Consider the following 22,194-nt stretch of genomic DNA (forward strand, 5'->3'; position numbering starts at 1 on the left):
GGTGTGCATGTGAGAGTGATTGGTGTGTGAGTGTGCCCTGCGATGGGCTGGCCCCCAATCCTGGGTTGTTCCCTGCCTCGTGCCCATTGCTTCCGGGATAGGCTCCGGACCCCCCACGACCCAGTAGGATAAGCGTTTTGGAAAATGGATGGATGGATGGTTCATTGGCTTGGGATTATATCGGGGGCAATGACTCATTCACTTAGGGATGCTGTGTCTGTGATGCAAAAGGTCACCAGTTCAGATCCCAGCATTGGTGAAGTGATTTCCCTCTCGGACCCCTGAGGAAGGCCCTTGACCCCCAGGGACCCTGTTTCTCAAAACGTCTGTTACTTCGAATTAAAGTGGCTGCTAAATAAAAATAATGCAATTGATTTGTGTCAGGTTGCGGGGTTGGACGGGCGAGCAGGAAGCGGGGAAAGATGAGGCAGGCAGGGAATTCGGGGTTTATTAGGGAACGGGAGAGACAGGGCAGACAGCGACAAACTCGGACTGATGTCACTAACATTAATGACAAGTCTGGGGAAGACGGACTCAGACGCGAACTAAATACACAAGACAAGCCGAAAATAACAGGGCACAGCTGGGCACGATCGGGGGAAGCACACGTGGATAATCAGGGGGTGTGGCACACACGAGGATCGGACGAGCCGGGCGTGACAATTTGTAGAACAGATTAAAAATACATTCAACCTAAATGTAGCCTAAAGTATCCTTTTAAAAATTCTCTTTTGGCTTTAGGACATATGTTAAGGAACTGCGGTGAATCTGATCATACACAGGCAGCCGACTTGGAGCAACTGACTGAACCAGTTGTACTGGTAGAAATAGAGCAGGTTGAGGATTCAAATGTGGAAGAATGCTGAACATGGAAAGCAGGGATTCGGGGAAGAGGATAAGCAAATGGGAACCAGGAGACGGGAAACATGAGACAGGATTCCAACCTGTCCAAGTATTGCAGTAACACTACTGATTTTATTTTATATAAGGCCTGGCCATTTTTTACATCCTTCTATGTGATGGGAAGGCTTATGAGTGAATTCACGTCACAGAGTTGTAATCATGTTACTGCAAATTGTCAGTCGGATGTCACCATCCTTATTTCTGATGATTTCATAGCTGTTCTTGGTACCACGATGAGACAATGGCCTTGAGTTGAACTGTGCCTGTGTCATTCTGAGTAAGCTGATGGAAAGTAGTACATTTGTAAAATCCTGGAAGGCTCACACTTGCAACAGTGGCCACGGAATAAAGACGGATTTGTGTTGCCTTTTAAGCTGGCATGCAAACATTTTTTTGCACAGTATCAGTGAATAGCAATTTTTAAATAAAGCTGAAACACATGGACAAAAGAGTTAACACTGATTGTTACAGAGAGCATTACAATGAAGCATGATACAGCCGTTAGGTGATAGTTATTTTTAATTGCGTGATAATATACAATACATCATCGCAACAACTTCATTGTGATAGAAGATTGTCATGAGTATGAGAACACGCAAAGTAGTAAAAAAAAATCATACAGCAAATAGTGCTCAAGAGTCCATTTTCAATTGAGAGCAATACAGTACAAGTAAAAGACATTAAAAAAAAACTTCTCGTCACCTCTGATGACAGGTCTTTGTTATTACAGTGAAAATACAAATGTTGCTTACTTCCTAAGCACTTTCATCTAATACAATTCATAAAAATACTGCTGATTAAATATACCTATATCTGTTATCCACACAGCATCAAATATAAATATATGAACATATGACAGACATAACCTTCAAACTAAATCCTGAATTAAAAAAAAAAACTGTTTACAATAGCTTGTAAATTTTATCCTCAGCTTTTACGCATGTAATGATTTGAGTGCCCACAAACATATTCTATGATGCCTAAAGTAGATAAATATATGTGAAAAAAAAACAAAAACTAGTTTTCGGTCAGGAAAAACACCTAACCCCTGAGGGAATGTAAGAAGGGTCACTTCTTCATTACTTATTTACAACCATTTGCAGCCATAAACAAAATATTCAGTCATGCACCATTTTTCTGTTAAGTCAATACACATCTGATTAGCATGCCAAACTATTTGTGTGCCAAATACTTTGGCTAAGGCTGAACGATAAAACCAGGGATAGAATGTGTTTGTATGGTAGTTTCTATTGATAATCTGATGTGTATATGACATTGACAAAGCATTACCATAATCATTTACCTGAATTCATTGATGCATGACATTTAATTTATAATGATGTTTAACCCATTAAGAAATGTTTCATCAGAACACGGAAATGTTGCTCACCCTTCTCCAAGTTGGATAGACAGACATTAGATCAACATTTCCTAAGGTTTAGAGATACAATAAATCTCACACACAGGGTTTGCATGCATTAATCGTTTCAATGCTTATGCCTGCTGTAGATCTATAGCCCCAAAGAACATATTTTTTTGAAGAGAGTACATTACAGATGCTTCTCGCTTTACGATGGATCGACTTGTGGCATTTTGACTTTACGGTGGTGCGATAGTGATCCACACTCAGTAGTCATCAGACCAAACTGAGTTTTGATCTTTTCCCGGGGTAGCGATATGCCATACAATAATTTCTACTCATGCCGGGCGATGGCAACTTCTTTACAGCCACGTTTCCAGTCTCTATAACCATTGAGAGCATACGTACATACATCTCATATGTTAACAACATATTGTACAGTCATTTACTTATCATATCATATTCATATTCGGCTTACGATATTTTCATCTTACAATGGGTTCATCGGAACGTAACCCAGTCGTAAGTTGAGGAGCATCTGTACTCTCACAAATAATTTAAAAATACCATATCACAGTATGGCACATAAGCACCACACACAAAATCACCATGAAGCTTTTGAAACATCTCAATGTGACTATTTTAGACAATCTACGTCACAGGTCAAACAAACTACATACAGGCAGACTACAAATATGGTGCCAAATTTTACCTGAAATTAAACACAGAAATGATACACTTTCTACAATGGTTTCAAAATGAAATGTGACAGTAATGTATACTAAGGTAGCAACCTTTCATATAAAATACAGAGGTACCTTGACAGGTAACAATGATTTTCAGCAGTTTTAAAATGCACTAACAGTTAACATTTCTCTTTTCTGCTTCCTACCCTTCTCAGTTCACAGTTACACTGTGTCCATAGTTATCTTCTTTGTTGTTGCCGTTGAGCTACATAAGGAAATAACTGAGAAGCCAGTGGATGTGTGCAAAGCTTTCTGTGCTGGCAGAATTTTTGGCAGTTCAATCAAATATGATGTAAGCCACTAACGGATGCCTTTTACTGATAGAATGTTTCGTCAGAATTTAATTCAGTACATTAAGACTGATAAGAAGGATGATTAAACCTGGTAGATGCAGATTCCAAAAACATCATCTATAAATACAATACAAATGATTGTCCCATTTAAAATTAGGTGCCAGTTTTTCTTTATAGTGAGTAGCACAGGAAGTTGGGTAATTACACTAAAATAATAGCTTTGGTGTATTTTGGCACTCAAAAGTACTCACACAGTAATAGAGGAGGGAGATTGACCTTGTGTGCAATGGCTTAGAAATACACATTTTATCAGTCGAGGCTCCAGTAGTGACTTGATGATACAGCCTAGATTCAGGTGAGCAGACTGTCTGATTTTAAGATGGTCTCACTATCATTACAGCCTTTGCCATTGAAGTGTTCTGTGTGGCCATCAATGCTGTAACAGCCCTGGACTTCTGTGATGGACGAGGCCGTGTAAGACGCTGACCTCAGCGTGTCCGAGTGGGTAAAACCACTGCCAAACTGTATGCGATACTGAATCCAGTATCTTCTCAAAACCCCCTGCACCTAAAAAGGGGAGGGTGGGGGTGAGTCATTTTACAAGACGATACTTCATTTTTCTAACTGGCAGTAAAACTGAACCCTGGATTAGAATGCTATGCATTTATGGTTGTTCAGCAGAGAGAATCAAAGCATAAGCATTCAAACCTTACCTCTCCATTGAAAAAGCAGAAAATTGTGGCCACCAGCAACCCCTAAGATAAAATATAAGTGCGTCAGTACTTGCTAACAGCAAACATACTTCTTGACTTAATAATCTTCATTATTGGGAGCATTGGAATGTTTCCGGTTCATTTAATTTGTAACACTATTCTACATCATGCTGTCAGCGTAGCTAACAGCGCTGATGCAGCTCAGACCCTGAAAAAGAAATCGAAAAGCACATCTAGGATTTCACCACTCAACACTGTCTCGCTGTTGCCTGCATTCAGACACAAACCTTGAAATAGAAAACGTGTGAAATGGCCAGCAGTACTATGATGCATGAACCTTGGACAAAGGTCATACTTTCTGAAGCAAAATAAACATAAATCCATGTTTAAATATACAGGTTTTAAGGGGAAATATTCTACATCTGAATTTTTTAATTCTCCACATTTTTGTTTGCTGTCATACACTGCCAGAAGGAAAAAAAATACCAGTTTGTACCTTTGAGGGTCTGTATCCTCAAAGGCCTGCAAAATGTACCCTACCTGTAAGTAATTGTACCTTTTTAAAGTCTAATTTAAGTTACAGAAATTAACTCTGAGGAACACATTTATACCACTGGGGGTAAAAAAATACCCTAAGGTACCTTGGGGAACAAAATTGTACCAGAGCTGTACCCTTTTTTTTCCGACAGTGTAAAACCCTTAATTCCATTTTACATAACAAGCTCTAGCACTGTTCAAGTAGCATGTATTAGTAAAGATTGTTGAATGTGTACAAAAGAAAAAATGCAGCTACTCTCACCTGATAGTGCATTAAGATATGCATAACATATTCATAGACTTCTGATGCAACCCGACCATCTGGTTTGTAAGGCAGTAGGATATACTGGATCCCCAGAAGGGGAACCAGAATCAGAGTGGCTCGGACTGCTTTCATGTATAAGCTGGACTCTGCTTGGTGCGTCACCTTCAACTTGGTGATCAAGACACGCACAATATTCAGCAGGAAAAACAGGTTGACCTGTAGCAGGGAAGTCAAAGTTCAAAAAAGGGCTTCATCAGTTATGGAATGCAAGATCGAAGAAAATCCATATAAAAATTACTCTGATTATTTTGTGGGAAAATGGCTGCATGCAAGTTTCAAGAAAATGTAATTTAAACTCTCATACAAAATGTTTTCATCTCAAGAAGACATTTGACAAAGGCCCAGATTAAATCAACATGCAGACCCACCCAAGTAATCGCACACTGCAAGCGCATGGCTTATAGCACAAACTCTCTGAAGCGAGTTCAAAACATTAGAGCAGCCTTTAAAACAATGCATGATTTTTAAAAAAAAGGCTCTTTTGGGATGTGATTTGGCTGCATGTCAGAAAGTTTGATTGAGTTCCACTCCAGGTGAACTCGAGATATCTGTTTATCATCCTCACGAGTCAAACACATACAACAGTGCAGAAACTGAGAAGGTGAGGACCTGATATTGGTACTGTAGGAGACTGTCATGAGAGGCTTACCACTAGAGCAGCACAGATGGGGCCATGGATGATATACAGCAAAGAAGTATTAGAACTGATCCAACAGCTGCAAATAAAAAAGAAAATCATTGATTGTTCACTGATTCATTCTAATATGATTCATATCAGGACTCGGCTCCTACTGAAAAGGGAGTTTGAGTCTGTGATGAATTTTTGAAGACTTCTCTGTTGTAAAGTGCTTTGTGACAATGACTGTTGTTAACACTATATAAATGAAACTGAATTGCTGTAAGAATAGACAGAAGTAACGCAAGGCAGCTGCTTCGCTCATGTTTCATATCAAGCTATGCAGTTCTTTAGTCCCCTCTTCACCGTCACCCTGCGGCTTTCATTCACTGTTTATTTCTGCTATTCTAACCTTTACCGCAATGTATGTCGGTTAACGACATCATTGTTTTATTCTAAGTTAAACACATTGGGCAAAATATGTTGGAATGGCTGTTATACACAAATAAACTATATGTTTCTTACAATAAAACCATAATACTCATATTTGTTTGAAAAAACACAAGACTCCATGATAAACACATTTAATAGCTACAAAATGAGGAAAAAGACAGACATACTTGTCATTGTAGTAATAACTCCGGGCTACCGCATGTATGGTGGCTGGAATCAGTGGAAATCCTGAAAATAAGTATGAGTCATGCTCATTAGGAGATTATCACATGGAAAAATGACTGGGACAAGAGGGAAAAAAAGAGAACAGGAGAAGAGAAAAGACAAGAGAAAAAAAAAAAACGAACTTACCCCACCCAAGAAGATAGTACCACATTAAGTGCTGTTTCTCGGCAAAAACTGCAACTACGATAAGAGTGTGCAGGTAAATTCCCTCACAGAGCATCCAGAAGTAGTTGCAGCCAAAAAGATATAGATGGATGAATTGTGACACTTTGCAGCTAGTCTAAATAAACAAACAAAAACAAACGGATGTCATTCCAGTGTCAAATCTAAATATATTGCATGTTTACACAGCTTGGTTTAGAAATTTTATTTTGCTAGACAGTGTCTTGTTATTCCCAACGTAACAAACATTATTAAATCCCACCAAATAAACACTGAGTCTTACAGGGTTCTGCTGTACCAGCTCCTGATTGTTGGCCACGACTGTCAAAGAAATTATTGTAATAACAGAGTTCAAAACAAAGGAGAAAAAAAGGTTCTTGTGCAGCGTTATCCTCTGGCAACTTAAGCTCCTGACAGGAAAGAGAAAAACAAAACGGATAACATTAGAGCTAATATTGTAACAATTCAAACATCAAACAGAAAAATTTAAATCAAACACCATATTGCAAAAAGATCAGTTCATCTTGAAATATATTTTTCACTTACTTGAAATGAAAAAATATGGCCAGCGAAATGAAGAGTGATGTCAGTGACAACCCATGACCGATCAGAGCTAAGTATAACAAATTCATTGCCGTCTACAGGAGAGAAAAATGCAAGCAGAAAATAAAGTTGAACTCGACTACAGCAAACAGGCATATTTTATTAGTTATAGTGTTAAAAAGTATCAAAGAGCTTCGCTCAAATTATTCTACTAATTAAATTTCACTGCAAGGTTCTTTTTTAACCTACCATTCTTCTTTCATCTGTATGCTCAATACAGCGAGTGTAGTTGGTCCATGTCCTGTTACTCTCAGGATGCAAAAACCAATGTCCATTGACATTACAAATCTTTGTTGCTTTTTCTGTTCACAAAACACACAGGAATCAGAAAAATTGTCATGTGTCAATATGTCATTTCTAGATACAAAATATCACAACATGAACCTTTCATGATATCACCAGCTTTCTTCGCATTAAGTGAAACGGACAACATAAATGAAAATATAATGGTAAGTTCATGCAACACTGCATTCAAAAAGCACTTGGAAGAAAAATGGATGGATGATAATTTCAGTTCCAGTACCAGCAGTGGTCAGTACCATCTGAGCAATGGGCAGTTGACAGTTTGGTGGCAGACCAAAATAATAACAAGTACATTCAAAAAGTTCTTTGAAATGAAAGATTGCCGACCCCCCACGACCCAGTAGGATAAGCAGTTTGGAAAATGGTTGGATGTGAAATGAAAGACACAATCCATCTTGAATTACTTTTACTTTTGTCAAACCCATCTGCAAAAGAACTTTCTTTAAAATTTTTAAACATTCAAGCTAGCTTAAAGACAACCCTTGGGAAAGTTTTTAATTAAAAGTTTTGAGGACAAGCAATGATCACAAAACACAAAAAAAAAACTTAGCAATTAGCCATTTATTGGGGAACGTGCTAAACTAGACATACACACTTACCTGAGGGATCAAAGTCGTGGAAGTAGTCGGGGCAGTGCTGCTCGGCAGTGATTCCGGCCCGCGTGTCTTCCCAGCACAGCCAGCCATCCCACGTCCGGCTGCAGGCAGGATCTGTAGGAAGTCATCGCACATTGGGTGGGTAAAGCCATTTGGCTGAGCTTGGGTGAGGAAAAAAAAGGATAATAAAAGGAAAACAAAAGAAAAAAAAAACTGCTCTCTCTACTTCTTTTGGCCACATCTGGTCCACATTCTGTAATGTTACTCTTTGGAAGCATCATCGTCCACCAAAGCAACACCAACCTCAAGATGATTTCAAGCAAAAACCACTCACATCTGTAGTTAATTCATCAATCAATCTGTTTACACTCACTCTCGTTAAGGCTTCATTACACATTTTTTATTCCCTCTCTTCTCCCTTTGAGTTCATCCTTGCTGACACACTGGCATGCCCTTCATCCACCCATACATCTATCCATTTTCTGTAACCGCTTACCCTATTCAGCGTAAGGGGTCCAGAGTCTATACTGGAAGTGCAAGGCAAGAAACAACCTATGTGGGGCACCAAGCCATCACAGGGCATACACACACACAACAATCTGTCTGTGTTCCATGCATTGAAATTATTTACTGACATTGTATATATGAAAATCATCATTTCTGTTTTGTCATGTGGTCATGATGGCTTTAGTGACATTTCAGTCTCTTTGCCCCAGCAGTGCTGTCAGTCTTAATCTTGTATTTCACAGTAACATGTTATGAGAATATAACTGTAAAAATCTGCAAATGCAGAACTTGCAATGTATTGAGATTTATACCTTTGCTATTGCTATTCTCACTCTTATCTTGATCTTATATGTTTTGTTTAAAGCACAACAGTGGTTAGTGTGTGTGTGTGTGTGTGTGTGCATGGGTCTGCGTGTGTGTGTTAGGGGACGGGAGGGGATTATGTATGCATTTCATTGTGGGGACCAAATGTCCCAACACTGTGATAAAAAACCTGTTATTTTGACTTTGTGGGGAATTTCTTTCAGTCTCAACGAGGGTAAAATCTGTGAATGCAATCAAAAAACTGTCTTATTCTGTTAGACTACTATTGGTTAAGGTTAGGGCTGGGTAGGGGTTCAGGTTGTCATAGCTGGGATTAGGATTATGCCCATATAAATGAACGATGAGTCCCCACAAAGATATGGATACCTAACCTGTGTGTAAGTGTGCGTACATGTGTGTAATTTAGAGACACCTGTTAGGTTAACTGATGTCTCTAAAATTGTCCTTAGTGTATGCATCACTGTGCCTTGCAATGCACTGGCAACCAGTCTAGGGTGTCCCCTGCCTTGTGCCCTATGTTTCTTGGATGGGCTCCAGACACCATTGCTCTGTAATAGATATGTGGTTATGGAAATACGGAGGGCTAGATAGATACTGTGAAAGTATAAACTAAAATGTCGTATATGTGATCAATGGCGTGCGGGAGCAAGACCCACCAAGGGCATAAATGTAACTGTTGATTAGTTCCATTAATAGTTGTGATCTGTTGAAACATATGGAAATAAAAGCTATCCTAGCTGATTTATGTATAACTCCCTAGTTGTAACTGCCAAAATGCACCAATGGAGTAAGAAATGTTGAGTCATGTGTATAAATGGCGATGTTCCACTACACACATGAAGCCAATGTTAGCAGCAGTATGACCAAATACTTTATTTGTCAAACACAACTTCCATGATTATTGTATAATTACGTTTAACAGTACTGTAGTCCTTTGCAGTAAATTTTGCCTTCATCATCACGTACAGTATTTTAACCAATTAAAAACATTTAATTCTTCTTCATAATTTATAAATCACTACTGCATTTTCAAAAGAAAGTGTCAAATATTGTTACTCATTTTATATTTACTGTGGAAAAAATTCACAGTAATACTAGATTTTATAGGCAATAAAACTTTCTTGATACTGTTACGACTAGCAGTCGTCCAGTAAATTTTTTTTTAAATCCCACTGAACATTAAACAATCAAGACTGATATATTTTTTTTTTTTACTTGAAGCATTCATGAAAAATGGGAGAAAGCGTTCTTTTACTATGAATATCAAAGCATGGCCACGCTGTTTCAAAAAGCTAAGGGCAACAGTAGCAGAGAAATGTCTTGAAAGAGAATTTTTGTACATTCTATAGGTCATTTTATTAGTCATAAATAAGAAAATTGAGTGACAAAACAACAGGCTATTCTCCTTAAGCATAACCATGTAATAAGATCTGTGGTTACGCTGTCATACTGCTTAACTTCTGTTAGCTCATTATACCTGAGCCTACAATTACATAGTAAATGATTGGTATGACATTTACCTGTCTCCACATAAGAATATTTTGTTTTTAATTTACAATAATCATTCTGTAAATATGCATATAAGATGACACCATGGCATTTTCTTGTGTATTTAACGGTACATCTTCTGATGCACTCAATGTTCAGATGTTTCTCTCTCTCTCACGCACGCACACATGCACACACGCACGCACACACACACACACACGCACGCACGCACACACGCACGCACACACACACACGCACGCAAGCACGCACGCACACACACACACACACACGCACGCACACACGCATGCACACACACACACACGCACACACGCACGCACACACACGCGCACGCACACACACGCACGCACGCACACACAAATTACCTTTTCTGTTGTGATTAGTATCCTTCATGATTTTCTGATAGCACTCAAACTGAGCCGTAACAATCTTGTTCCTGGTGACTCCTGGGTCATGGAACATATTATCTGCCGGTTCCGTTTGGTTCTCCTCTGGACTAGCCGCTACAAAGACCTATTTAGTAGAAAGAAAAATAGAAGCAGCTTGTATTTGTATGCAAGTGGCATAGGGTTTTTTTTTTGAGTAAAACAATATTAACGTTTATACTATTAACAAGACCACAACGACTGACATCAAACGTAAATTGGTAACCTTTTTAAAGTTCATGGCTTCAAATGAATTTTCAATATCTGACGTCCAATAAATCTTGTGATTAAGATAAACCCATCAGCATTTATATCAGGTTAAAAATAGAAAGTGATGTTTACCTTGAAAACAGTACAGAACATCAGGGGAAAGGTTATCCAATGTCCATTCATGTCAACGGGCCACTATTCTCTGTTGATCTATAAGCTGAAACAATATTACACTCAATGTACACATCTGCAACAATAAATAACTCCAAAACTAAATAAATGCAAAATGTTGTCAAACATGGAACTCTTTTACGGTTTTAAATATGGGTAACATGGAACTTCCATGCAGAATGTATATTTGTGATGTCTGTGTATGTCTTCTTAAAGGATCCGTTGGAAAACAACTCACACTTAAACAACACTTGGAGAGTAATAATGGATATTAACACTCTAGTACAATTAAAAAAAAGAAAAACTGTTATGGATTCTCTCCTAATGAGATAACCAAGGCAAACATAATAAAGACATTAACCAGACGTCTCAGCTCAATACTGAACCCTTTAAAAACATGCTGATGCTTTAAAATAACTGTTAGCTGTAAAAATATGTTTCTCCAGCACATGATGTTGTGTGACTTAGGCAGCATTTAGAGAGTGTAGGAAGGTGCAATGAACCCTCATATAATCACAGCTGTCACAGCACTACCTATTTGCCTTACGGCCAGATCTATTTCTTTTTTATGAATGGGGGTTGGGAGCAGCAAATGATTGATTAAATTAAGATCTATAATTAGGAGGAGATTGCAAGTAGCTGTCTTTGCACAAGAACGGTATTATCTTCATGGAGACAGGCAGCTGTGCTTACTTACAAACATTTAGTACACACTTTCATTAAGCCCATTGTATCTGAACTTTGTATTGTCAACATCCTAATGCACACCAGGATGCTAGCACTCTTTCCCTTTCCAGTTCCTTTTTAGATATAAAGAAACATTTCCCCATTTCTGGAAGGCTATTACATTAAATCTCATTTTATAAAGAGACTGGAAGCAATTTAACTCATCACTCAATTGCGTGTTGAAAAAAAAACGCAGAGACGAATGTAAACAATCTTCAAAAATAACGTAGTAGCACAAAGATAAGGGATCTGTACTTGCGTAAACAAAAACACGCTGTTCATAATATTTAAAAACATTTATTGGAAAACAGGGAAGACACAGGATTTGTCATAGCTTACTGCAGTGCCACAAACTGCAGATCTATAGGCCTATAAAACGGTTTCCTTTCAGCAGGAGTTACTTTGATGCTTTATAACTTAAATGAACACGCGTAAAATTACTGGAATATATGCATTCAGGGTATAGTTTCTTTATGTTATTACACGTAATGTGTAATCTATATGCGCTTCAGAATATTCCTGCAAAGGCGTTGAAATCCTAAAAATCTATAATTGTGATATCTTTAAAAAAATCAATGCAACAAAAGAATTTATACACTGTAGCGAATGAGGAAAACAAGATGTGTGACACCAGTAACGGACTGAAATAGACAACAGCGTACGCAGTTTGTCAGCTGCCACGCGCCACCTGACTATGGATTTGCAGTAACCTTGTCAGGGTCCCATGTGTGCGAACAGTAATGCAAGCTCCTTTCTTCAAACCTTTTCTATTCATGTCGTTAGTAAAGAAGACGTGGCTTACTTTTCATTACATAAGCTTATATTAAATTATACAACCAATATGAGGACATTTTTTCTATATATATATATATATATATATATATATATATATATATATATATATATATATATATTAGAAAGACATGGCAAAAATTCTTTGCAACAATTAAAAATGCGCCTTTGTCAAATGTGAAAGCACCCCAGTGACGTACATGTCTATTTTTCTTTTAAGTTGTACCCAGCACTGTAACACTCCCTTGAGATCCTACTTCACGCGTATAATAAAACTCGCGTTTCCTGTTTTCCATTTATCACAATAATGTAGTTAGGATCTACACCCGATCGCCTGTTCGCATTCACCGGCTTGGAAAGTAACCAGGCGCTTTCAGGCTTTTGAAACAAAAATTGGAATTACGCTTTTCCGACGTCAGAGGCAACAGATTCAGCGCAAATATGCAAAGTTCATGATTAGTCACCCTGACCCAGACAGTCTCATAGCAGACCCCCCTGGGGGAGACGGGAAACGGCAACATTTCGGAACAATAGGGCCGGACTATTTGTTCAATGGTACTTCCATTAACATTTACGAAAAAAAAATATACCTGTTTGCTAGCTACACTCTGAAAGCCATTCTGAAATGGCAGGAATCGGGATTTCCATGTCAGCCTTACGTAACGAATGAATTCGCCGCGGTAAAGCCGCTGTTCCGACGAGTTGAGCTGCCTATCTAGACGTGCTGTTGAGCCTTTCTGCGCATGTGCAGCTCCACCGTTTGGGGGTTAGGGTAAGGGTTTTATGGTTTTTTTTGGGGGGGGGGGTAAGGGTTAGGGTTACGACTATCGATTAGCACTACGGTAGCCTAATTCGACAAAGTAGCTCAACTCGACAGAACACCGGCATTCACGCATTCAAATATAACAGTGTGGATCATTTTGTAGACGGTTCTAATTTATACCATGATCTGGGTCGGTGGTACAAAACTGTTGCGGACACTACTGAGAATATACCTTACATTAAGTATTTTCCGTTGTTCTGGTTTACTTCTTCTCTTTACTATCAACTTTTGGGTTTGTTTAATCCATTAAGGAATGTTCTGGAGCTCTACTCTATCCAAAGGGCCTACAAAGCATCAGGAGCAATCGCCAACCCTAGGCAAATGGAGAAAGCAATACCTGTGATATTATAGAATTCATTAAAACTGGACAAAATTCCATCATTTCCTTTTATTACTCATCAAAAAATATTAAATCCACACAATCCCCAGTTAATCTGGAAAATATGCCAGTTTTAAGCAATAACTGTTTTTTAAATGCTGTTATCTAACATCTGAATTTTATGCACATTCCATTTTTATACATAGAACATTTAAGTGTGTCCAATCATTCTTGAAAAAATGTGGAACTGCTACATTAAAATTCGCGTGCTAATGTTTTAAAAGGTTAAATGCTCCTTTTTTCTGCTGTAGCCTTGAACATGAAAGGGAAATCCGGTGCAGGTCTACAATTTTATATTCCGAAAAATGCCTCAGTTATAAGCCATTGGAAGATTCTTGTCGAAAGAAGTGTAATGATGCAGCCCAAAGGCAATTATTTGTAAGAATGGAAAATTGAGGGCTATTGTATTGGAAATGTATTTAGAAATCTTTTAAAGCAAAAAAACGATTAAGCACTTTTTTTAAGCCTCCATCCACACCATTTAAGGAGAACGAACGGGGCAGAGCATCTAGTGTGTTCTGTCATTCTCCAGACTGACTGTAAAGTTGACCTCAAATAGCTCAGTGTTTAGGTTCTGAGAGCTGCACAGGAGATCACAGCTGTCATTTCCGGCATTTCTCATGTGTCATGTGCCAGGGTATTTTCAGGCCACATGTTAAACCTCTGGGTGGAGCCAGTTACAGTACATTAACTTCCCCCTTCTAGGTTACATTATGTAATCTGGGCACACGTGAAAAATAAATGCATTCATTTTAAAAATCCTCAACATGGTGTGTAACCCTTTTCACAAGAGGTACTTGAAGCCTTATATGCCCCAGACAATTCAATTTCCTTATTTTTTTTAGTTCAGTGGGAACATCCATCCATCCATTTTCCAAACCGCTTATCCTACTGGGTCGCGGGGGGGTCCGGAGCCTATCCCGGAAGCAATGGGCACAAGGCAGGGAACAACCCAGGATGGGGGGCAAGCCCATCGCAGTTCAATGGGAGCATTAACATTTATTTGGGTCAATGTTGTGCTGGGGATCACACGCAGAGACCTGCACACACTCCATTAATGCAAGTAAACACCATAAAACACTCAAAGGACTCTGCTGGCAGCATCGCTTGAGGAACACAAGCATATCTATTTCAAGTTGCTCTCAGGAACTCCAGTTACGTCGGAGTCTTCTCCTGATTCCATTTCTAATCCTATAGGATGCCTGTGATCCCAGAGGTGTTCACTGGGACTCCCACTGACCACCGGTGCTACGGAAATAACAGGAGAGTGGGATCAAATTCACAGCTGTTTTTAGCCAGCATTAGAAACATCCGACAGACATGTGAAAGGCTCCTGAACTTGACCTGAGTATTTGATCATGCATTCGTGAACTCACACACTACCCATTATTTCCCCCCTCGTTCACAATATGATTTGTCCTATTTTTTTTTACTAATCTGTCTTCAATCTCCAAAAAAATAAATAAGGAATGGCCTTGAAAATCTTATGCTTGTTCTCTCAATTTAAACTCCAAAATCTTTGTCCTAACGTAAATCAATTGAGAGAAAAATGAGTGGGTAGAAGATTCTGTTTGGGTTTTGAGAGAAGGATTTAATAGCATTTTTATAAAAAATTTACTGGGGCAAACATCTTCTTTTTGGGACTGAAACAGCAGTATGCTGAAGATCACCTACCTATCGCTTCAAATATACCAGGACTATGACCTGATGTAAAAACAAAACATGATACACCTGAGGACAGAATAACACTGTGTACACTTTAACCTTGTTTATCCATGTGGCTCTGTGTACAGGTAGTCAGCATTTAATTAAGGAGAAAAAGCAAGCAGAGGTTGTTTGGCATTTGTAGCTTGCTTCTTTGAAGACAACAGTGTATGTTCAAAATACAACAAACTGAAGATGTTTGTTTTGGAAACTGGAATGGGTGTTATATTCTTATAATTTATCCTAATGCCATTTCTGTCTTTAATTTTGCTGCCGGATTTTCACTTTTAAAAGTCTGTAACATAAAAAAAACAGATAAGATGGACTGAATCACCAAGGGTTTGGGGTAGAACTCTTTTTAGTAAGAGTATGTCAACAGTTGCAGTGGTATTCAGTTCTGAAATAAGGAAGTCATTAGCACTAGCAGTTGTGCTGTTTACATCTACCTAATATATTCAAAATGCAGGCTTTTATGACTCAGAGAAGAGAACCTCTCAGATTAATGTAAGTAAAAAACATTAATTAATAGTAGATAATTGTGCAAAGCCCATTGAAATTGCCTGGTACAACAAATCTGAGACAGAAATGATAAAACATTGAAAACCTACAGGGTGATTTTCAGCTTTCTTGTTATCTAGTCAGGGCAGTGCTGTCGAATCAAATTCTGTGCCATGGTAACTGCAGTAGCACTGGAGGCAGTGCTGCCATGACAGTGAAGTCGTTTGTTTCACAGACCATTTTAAGACTCTCTCATATCAGCAGACTACACAATGTACGCCCACCTACATGCGAATAACACACCTCAGTTGCCACAATTTAGATGTAATGAGATGAAAAATACAAAGAAAGTATTCCACCACACTGATCACTAAAAAAAAGGAATATGCCCCTTAGAGGGAGTGAATGGTACATCATGGTGAATGGCCAAATGGTACATCAAAACACAGTGATGATCTTCCTTTGTTTTATACATATTTTATTTGTGTGTGTATATGTGTGTGTGTGCCTAATAATACGCACGTGTGTGTGTGTATGTAGGCTATGTGTACCTAATAATACGCACTCACAGAATACACAACAAAAAGCAAATAGACTGTCAGAGCTAGAAGAGCAAAACCAACATAATACTAACGCTAATATTGATGAATCAATAAACGTTGTTTCTCTGAAAGAAAAAAAATATATTTTGAAATTTAAAAAAAAGAGACGAACGATTTAGATGCGAATTATGTGCCTTTTCAGCGCTGCTTTGCCTTAAGTTGGCCCGTGCGTGACTTTACACCCTGAATAAGTCATGTTCACTTCATCAGTTTGGCATTCAAAACTAGGTTATCTCAGGGACTAGGAAACTAAAAGGCGACTAGTAACCAGCAATTCGCCATTCAACTTTGCACAACCCGGTTATCAATTTTAGGATTCGCCTTTACTATCTCACCCTTTCTTCCTATTAGGGACCGTCAAGGAAACAATTAAGAGCAATTTAATACGATTTCGTTTAGACAAGACGGTCCGCCAAACCAAACCGGACAAAATATCTGGATCACAAACCTCCGGATCACTCGCCGATTATTCCTTTTTAAAAAAATTTTTTTAAAAAAAAGCATTGTGCGTTTTTGATTTATGCTGCATTAATACCAACTGAGAATGCAAATTAAGATGTATGACTTCGAATTTAAGTTTACGTTTTTTATATATATCTCATACCATTCCATTTGTAGCTTGATTGCACGGAATGACAAAACATCTTATCAGTACAAGTAGCAATAACACTTCAGAATCATAAAACACTATACTGAATCATGCCACTTAAACGTGATCGTGAGCTTTCATTTCAAACATGGATGGTAAGAAATTGATGCATAGCCGAACAAGCAGCAATTTTTCGGTACTTGCCTTATGATTATCTAATCTTAACAGGAAATGCATGCATTTATTAAAATATTAAAGGTTCGTTACCTGATAATTGGAAGTCCGATTGTACTGTACGAGTATACAGTATACATGGACTAGAACAAAATCCAGTGCTTACACGAAATGCAGTCTGATCCTTCTTTTCCACAATGCTTACTTAGATAGCTGATAGTACAAATCCAGCACACAGCGAAATGTGAGCAGAGGTGGAGCGGCTGTCAGGTTGTAAATGATCCACTACAGTGGCTTCCTGTTACATCACGATTTACCCCGCCTCGGGCTAAAAAATGCGCATATCCCAGCACCATTTCCTCTCTGAACATTTAAAGAAGGACTGACGGAAAATGTCATTTCAACCCACGCGGTCCCGTGGATTTCATTTCAATCTTCGGCTAATATCGGGGTTAATTTAATCGTTAATAAACTTAGGTTACGGGTAAGGAAAGAATAACATAAGCATTTTAAATTTAATTGTACTTTAAATTTAACATTTCAACACACACTGTATCTTCAAATATTTGAATTTGGTTATCTTTCAACAATACAGTTTTTTTCCCACAACGTGGCATTTAAAATAATTTGAAAGTCTTGTGTTATTCGCCCTATTAGATGTTGACAATATGCATATAACCAAATATAATTGTTTTATTTTTATTATTATTATTAACCTCTCTGTTGTCGTGCAATAAACTAATCCTGACACATTTTTTAAATCGAAGCTGAAAATTCAAGTACTCCGCGTAATAACGCTACTGCCCTCTTGTGTTTTGTATCTTTCAACTGGTTAGGTGACGATAAAATAAAAGTGTTTCTAGCGGTCCTTTACTAATGTGAAAGGTTTGTTATTACAGACCGTGAGCGATGGTTTGTACTAACACTGAGCAGCCATAACATTAAAACCACCTGCCTAGTATTGTGTAGGTTCCCCCTCCTGCTACCAAAACAGCTGTGATCTGATGAGGCATGAGCCCCAAAAAATTCTGCAAGTGTCCTCTGGTGTCTGGTATACTGTAAAGATGTTAGCAGTAGATTCTTTAAGTCTTTTAAGTTGTGAGGCCTCCATGCATCAGACTTGTTTGTATGTGTCAAAGTAACATCCACATGAATGCCAGGACCCAAGGTTTCCCAGCAGAACATTGCCCAGAATATCACACGTCCTCTGTCAGTTTGCCTTTTTTTTCCCGTAGGGCATCCTGGTGTCACCTCTTCCCCTCTTAAACGATGGTCTCGCACCCAGCCGTCCACATGATGTAGCAGAACCCATCACTCGTCAGATCAGCCCACCTTCATCCGTTGCTCCATGGTCAAGTCCTGATGCTCACATGCCCATTGTAGGCACTTTCAGGGGTGGACAGGGGACAACATAGACACACTGAATGGTCTGTGGCCACGCAGCCCCATATGCCACAAACCGAGATGCACTGCGAGTTCTGACACCTCTCTGTCATACGCAGCATAACTCAGCGATTTGTATTACAGTTGTCCTCCTGTGGGATTGGACCAGATAGACTGACCTCTATTCTCCACACGCATCAATGAGCCTTGGGTGCCCATGACCGCGTCTCCAGTTCAGTGGTTGGCTTTCCTTGGACCACTTTTGGTACGTACTGACCACTGCATAACGGGAACAACACGCAATACCTGCTGTTTTGGAGATGTACTGACCCATTTGACTAGCCGCCATAATCTGGTCCTTGTCAAAGTCTCTCAGATCCATACATTTGTCCATTTTTCCCATTTTCAACACATTAACTTCAAGAACTCACTGTTCACTTGCCTAATATATAATGGCATCTAAGATAGGTGTCTTTGAAATGAGACAATCAGTGCTATATTCAGTTCACTTGTCAGTGGTTTTATTGTTATGACTGACCACCGTATATCTCAGTGCATGAACCTACCATTTATATAACGAACATCGGTATGAGAATTGAAATAATGTTATATTGTATGTCATTAAATCTGTTATTAACCATGTTATCTAGTCTGTGCTTTTAAGTAAATACAAATAATTGACACAATTTACAATCTCTATCATAAAACCATGCTAAAATACATCATATTTGTGATATTATAAAACCTAGAATAAGTAAAAAAACAAGAATAGAATCCCATATCTAGCATCCACCATCCAGTTTTACATTAAATGTATTAGTCTTTATTTCCATATAAAAACTTACTTTTGCACCAAACCTGCTGCCTATCTGAAATAACATTCATCTTCAATCCAGTTCTAATGCTACTGTATTTTGCAACCATTGTACTTTGAGACAGTAATACGGAAGAAATTTATCTGAAAACAATCACATGTATCAACAAATCTTTACTGATTAGCACCAAATAGTCTTGTGAAAATCTATTAGAAAAAAATTATGCTCGAGATTGCACTATAAGGGGCCTTCTTAAGCACCAAGATAAAAAAAAAATAACATGTACAAATTACAAGTGTTAATAGTGTTCAAGACAGAATTCACCTGTATCTATTCTTAAAGAAACAGAAACTAATAAAAAAGGAACAGAAATCCAGCAAACTATTTTCACCTATGATGAGGTACCCATGTCGGGGCTGTATGTCACTTCCACAAGATGGCAGCATGTTATAATAAAATTGTGCAATTTCTTTTTACTTGACGTGAAAAGGACCAAGTACCTGTGGTAAGATAGTGTGAAATAAAATTTGTTTCTAAATTATTTCCATATTCTATTTATAATAACCTTCAGATAGTACCCTTGAACAGCTTTTTACAGCTTTTACTAAATGAACATTGTGGAATAGTGGTACTTTGTTCACTCCCATGGAGAAATGGGGCAGTATTTATATACCATATTGCTCTCTATGACAGACACAGACACCCACATATATTGGTGTGAGGATGTTTTGGGGTCTCTCACTCTAGGTTTCTCATCTTCTGTAATAGTCAGAAATCTGCAATGTTTAACTGCGGATCAGGAGAGGAATCAAAGAATACATTAGATTTACAAGAAAATGAATGAATCATAACATATAAACAGGCCTTCATTTTGATTCCCCTGTGCTTTTAGCTATCTAGATTAACACAATGTTGAATGCGTCAGTTAAAATATTCAAAAATGGTCACTCGACGGCACATTTCAAAATGAGTCAGTATCAATTTTAAACAGCTAGACAATGTTTTGTTTTGGCTGGCCATACTAAGTTTATTTGTCGAGATTTATAAGACACGCTGTACTCCATTTGGAATGATTCCAGCAAATCATGAACAGAAATCACATAATAGCCTGCTACTTTTACACTCAGAGGTGCATCATTTATTTATGGACATGGTTTATTAAAGTGTTTAAGCTGAGTGGTCATCTATCACTGTTCTCAACAATTCTGATCCCTTCTTGTACATCGTTCCCCCCAAAGTAAGGCAAATATGTTAGAACCATTAATAATACCAGCATATGGTGTAAACCTGCATCCTAATTCAAACATGGTAGAAATGTACTCAGGCTACTATTTTATGTGTGGCCTGTTCCTGAATAGATTATGGAATTCATTAGTTCAGCTGGAAATTATGAAATGACTTGCACATTAAGTTATAATAAATGACAGCAATCTGCTCATACCTAAAGGCAGTTGTACGTGTCTGATAGTTTAAATGTTATAAAGTATACTGAGCAGTGGAAGCCTTGTATGTTGAAATGGGAATTAGCAATGATAAAAAAACACTTCCAAGCAAAGCAAGGAAGGAGATTCAATTAGAATTAACGAACACCCAAAATAAAACTGTATTATTTCAACTCACTGATTAGACTGAGAACCATTGGGTACATCAATGGTTATGGAAATAAATTGAATATAAATTACCTCACATGGATGCAGGGCCACTGTATGCTGGCTGACCTTGTGCTTTAACTTGTTCTCCTCTGAGAGCTATACAGTGCTTACAGAAGGTATTAGGATGTTTGCTTGTTTAATTAGGTAAAAAATAATGCTGCTTTATTGATTTTATAACAAAAGTCATTACTTTATTCAATTATTTACTATATATATATATATATATATATATATATATATATATATATATATATATTACATAAGAAACAACCAGTGCTGTTAAGTAAAACATTAATTTCAAGTAATAAATTGAAACCGAAATCATAGTTGTAAAAGAGCTGTTTTCAGTAAAAAAAAAAAAAAAGATTGTAAAGCAGTCTCATTGGGTCCTTTTAAATTAGTAACACCTTTGCAATAACATAAAACACTAAACATTTGTGTTTACTATTCATTTGGGAGCCAGTGACTACAATTGTAAGTAATAGCAAAATGGCAAGAACACAACTGAATGAATCAGGCAAAAAAAAAATATGACATTTTAAAACAAAATGTTACGTGTGTGGAGTTTGCATGTTCTCCCCATGTCGTCGTGGGGTTTCCTCCGGGTACTCCGGTTTCCCCCCACAGTCCAAAGACACTCTTAGACAAACTCCCTTACTTACATGCGCCCTTACTTACATGCACAGTCAAATTCAATTTTTTTAATGTCATACTCACACAATACTGTTCTCTCTTAGTCTTGCGCACAACATAAAGGATATGACAGATGAATATAGTAACAACTATTCTATTACTATAAACTTGAACTAGAAAACTTTCTTATGAATTATTCACACAGTAATTAAAACCATGGATGACAATTTTTGTCACCATGTATTACTGAGTGCTGTAGAAATATAGCTTGCAAATTAATCCTTTTAAACGTTATTAAACTGCAAAGTGAAAGCAGAATGATTGCCTTGGAATCTGAGGGCTGCAGTTTTGCAAGACACCCATGGAGACAGTACTTATTAGATGCAATCTCAGAGCAAGAGAAATCCTTTTAGCGAGTGTAAAATGAGGTAGTGGAGTGCCAGGAA

The 22,194-nt window shown here is 37.9% G+C and overlaps 1 protein-coding gene across 1 annotated transcript; it reads right to left on the reverse strand.

Moving 5' to 3' along the window:
• Positions 1-1,404: 1,404 nt before the first annotated feature.
• LOC125710160 (calcitonin gene-related peptide type 1 receptor-like) lies at positions 1,405-17,536 on the reverse strand. Its single transcript, XM_048979550.1, has 13 exons — positions 17,359-17,536; positions 10,940-11,024; positions 10,538-10,685; positions 7,839-7,949; positions 7,126-7,238; positions 6,880-6,971; positions 6,617-6,743; positions 6,298-6,451; positions 6,114-6,174; positions 5,527-5,593; positions 4,815-5,033; positions 4,016-4,057; positions 1,405-3,869 (listed from the first exon to the last, which is right to left on the reverse strand). The coding sequence occupies exons 2-13, from the start codon at positions 10,988-10,990 to the stop codon at positions 3,654-3,656; spliced, it is 1,401 nt and encodes a 466-aa protein (XP_048835507.1). The 5' UTR covers positions 10,991-11,024; positions 17,359-17,536; the 3' UTR covers positions 1,405-3,653.
• Between the last annotated feature and the right edge of the window lie 4,658 nt (positions 17,537-22,194).

This window comes from Brienomyrus brachyistius, chromosome 16 (assembly GCF_023856365.1).
Source record: "Brienomyrus brachyistius isolate T26 chromosome 16, BBRACH_0.4, whole genome shotgun sequence".
In the NCBI taxonomy this organism is placed as follows: domain Eukaryota; kingdom Metazoa; phylum Chordata; class Actinopteri; order Osteoglossiformes; family Mormyridae; genus Brienomyrus; species Brienomyrus brachyistius.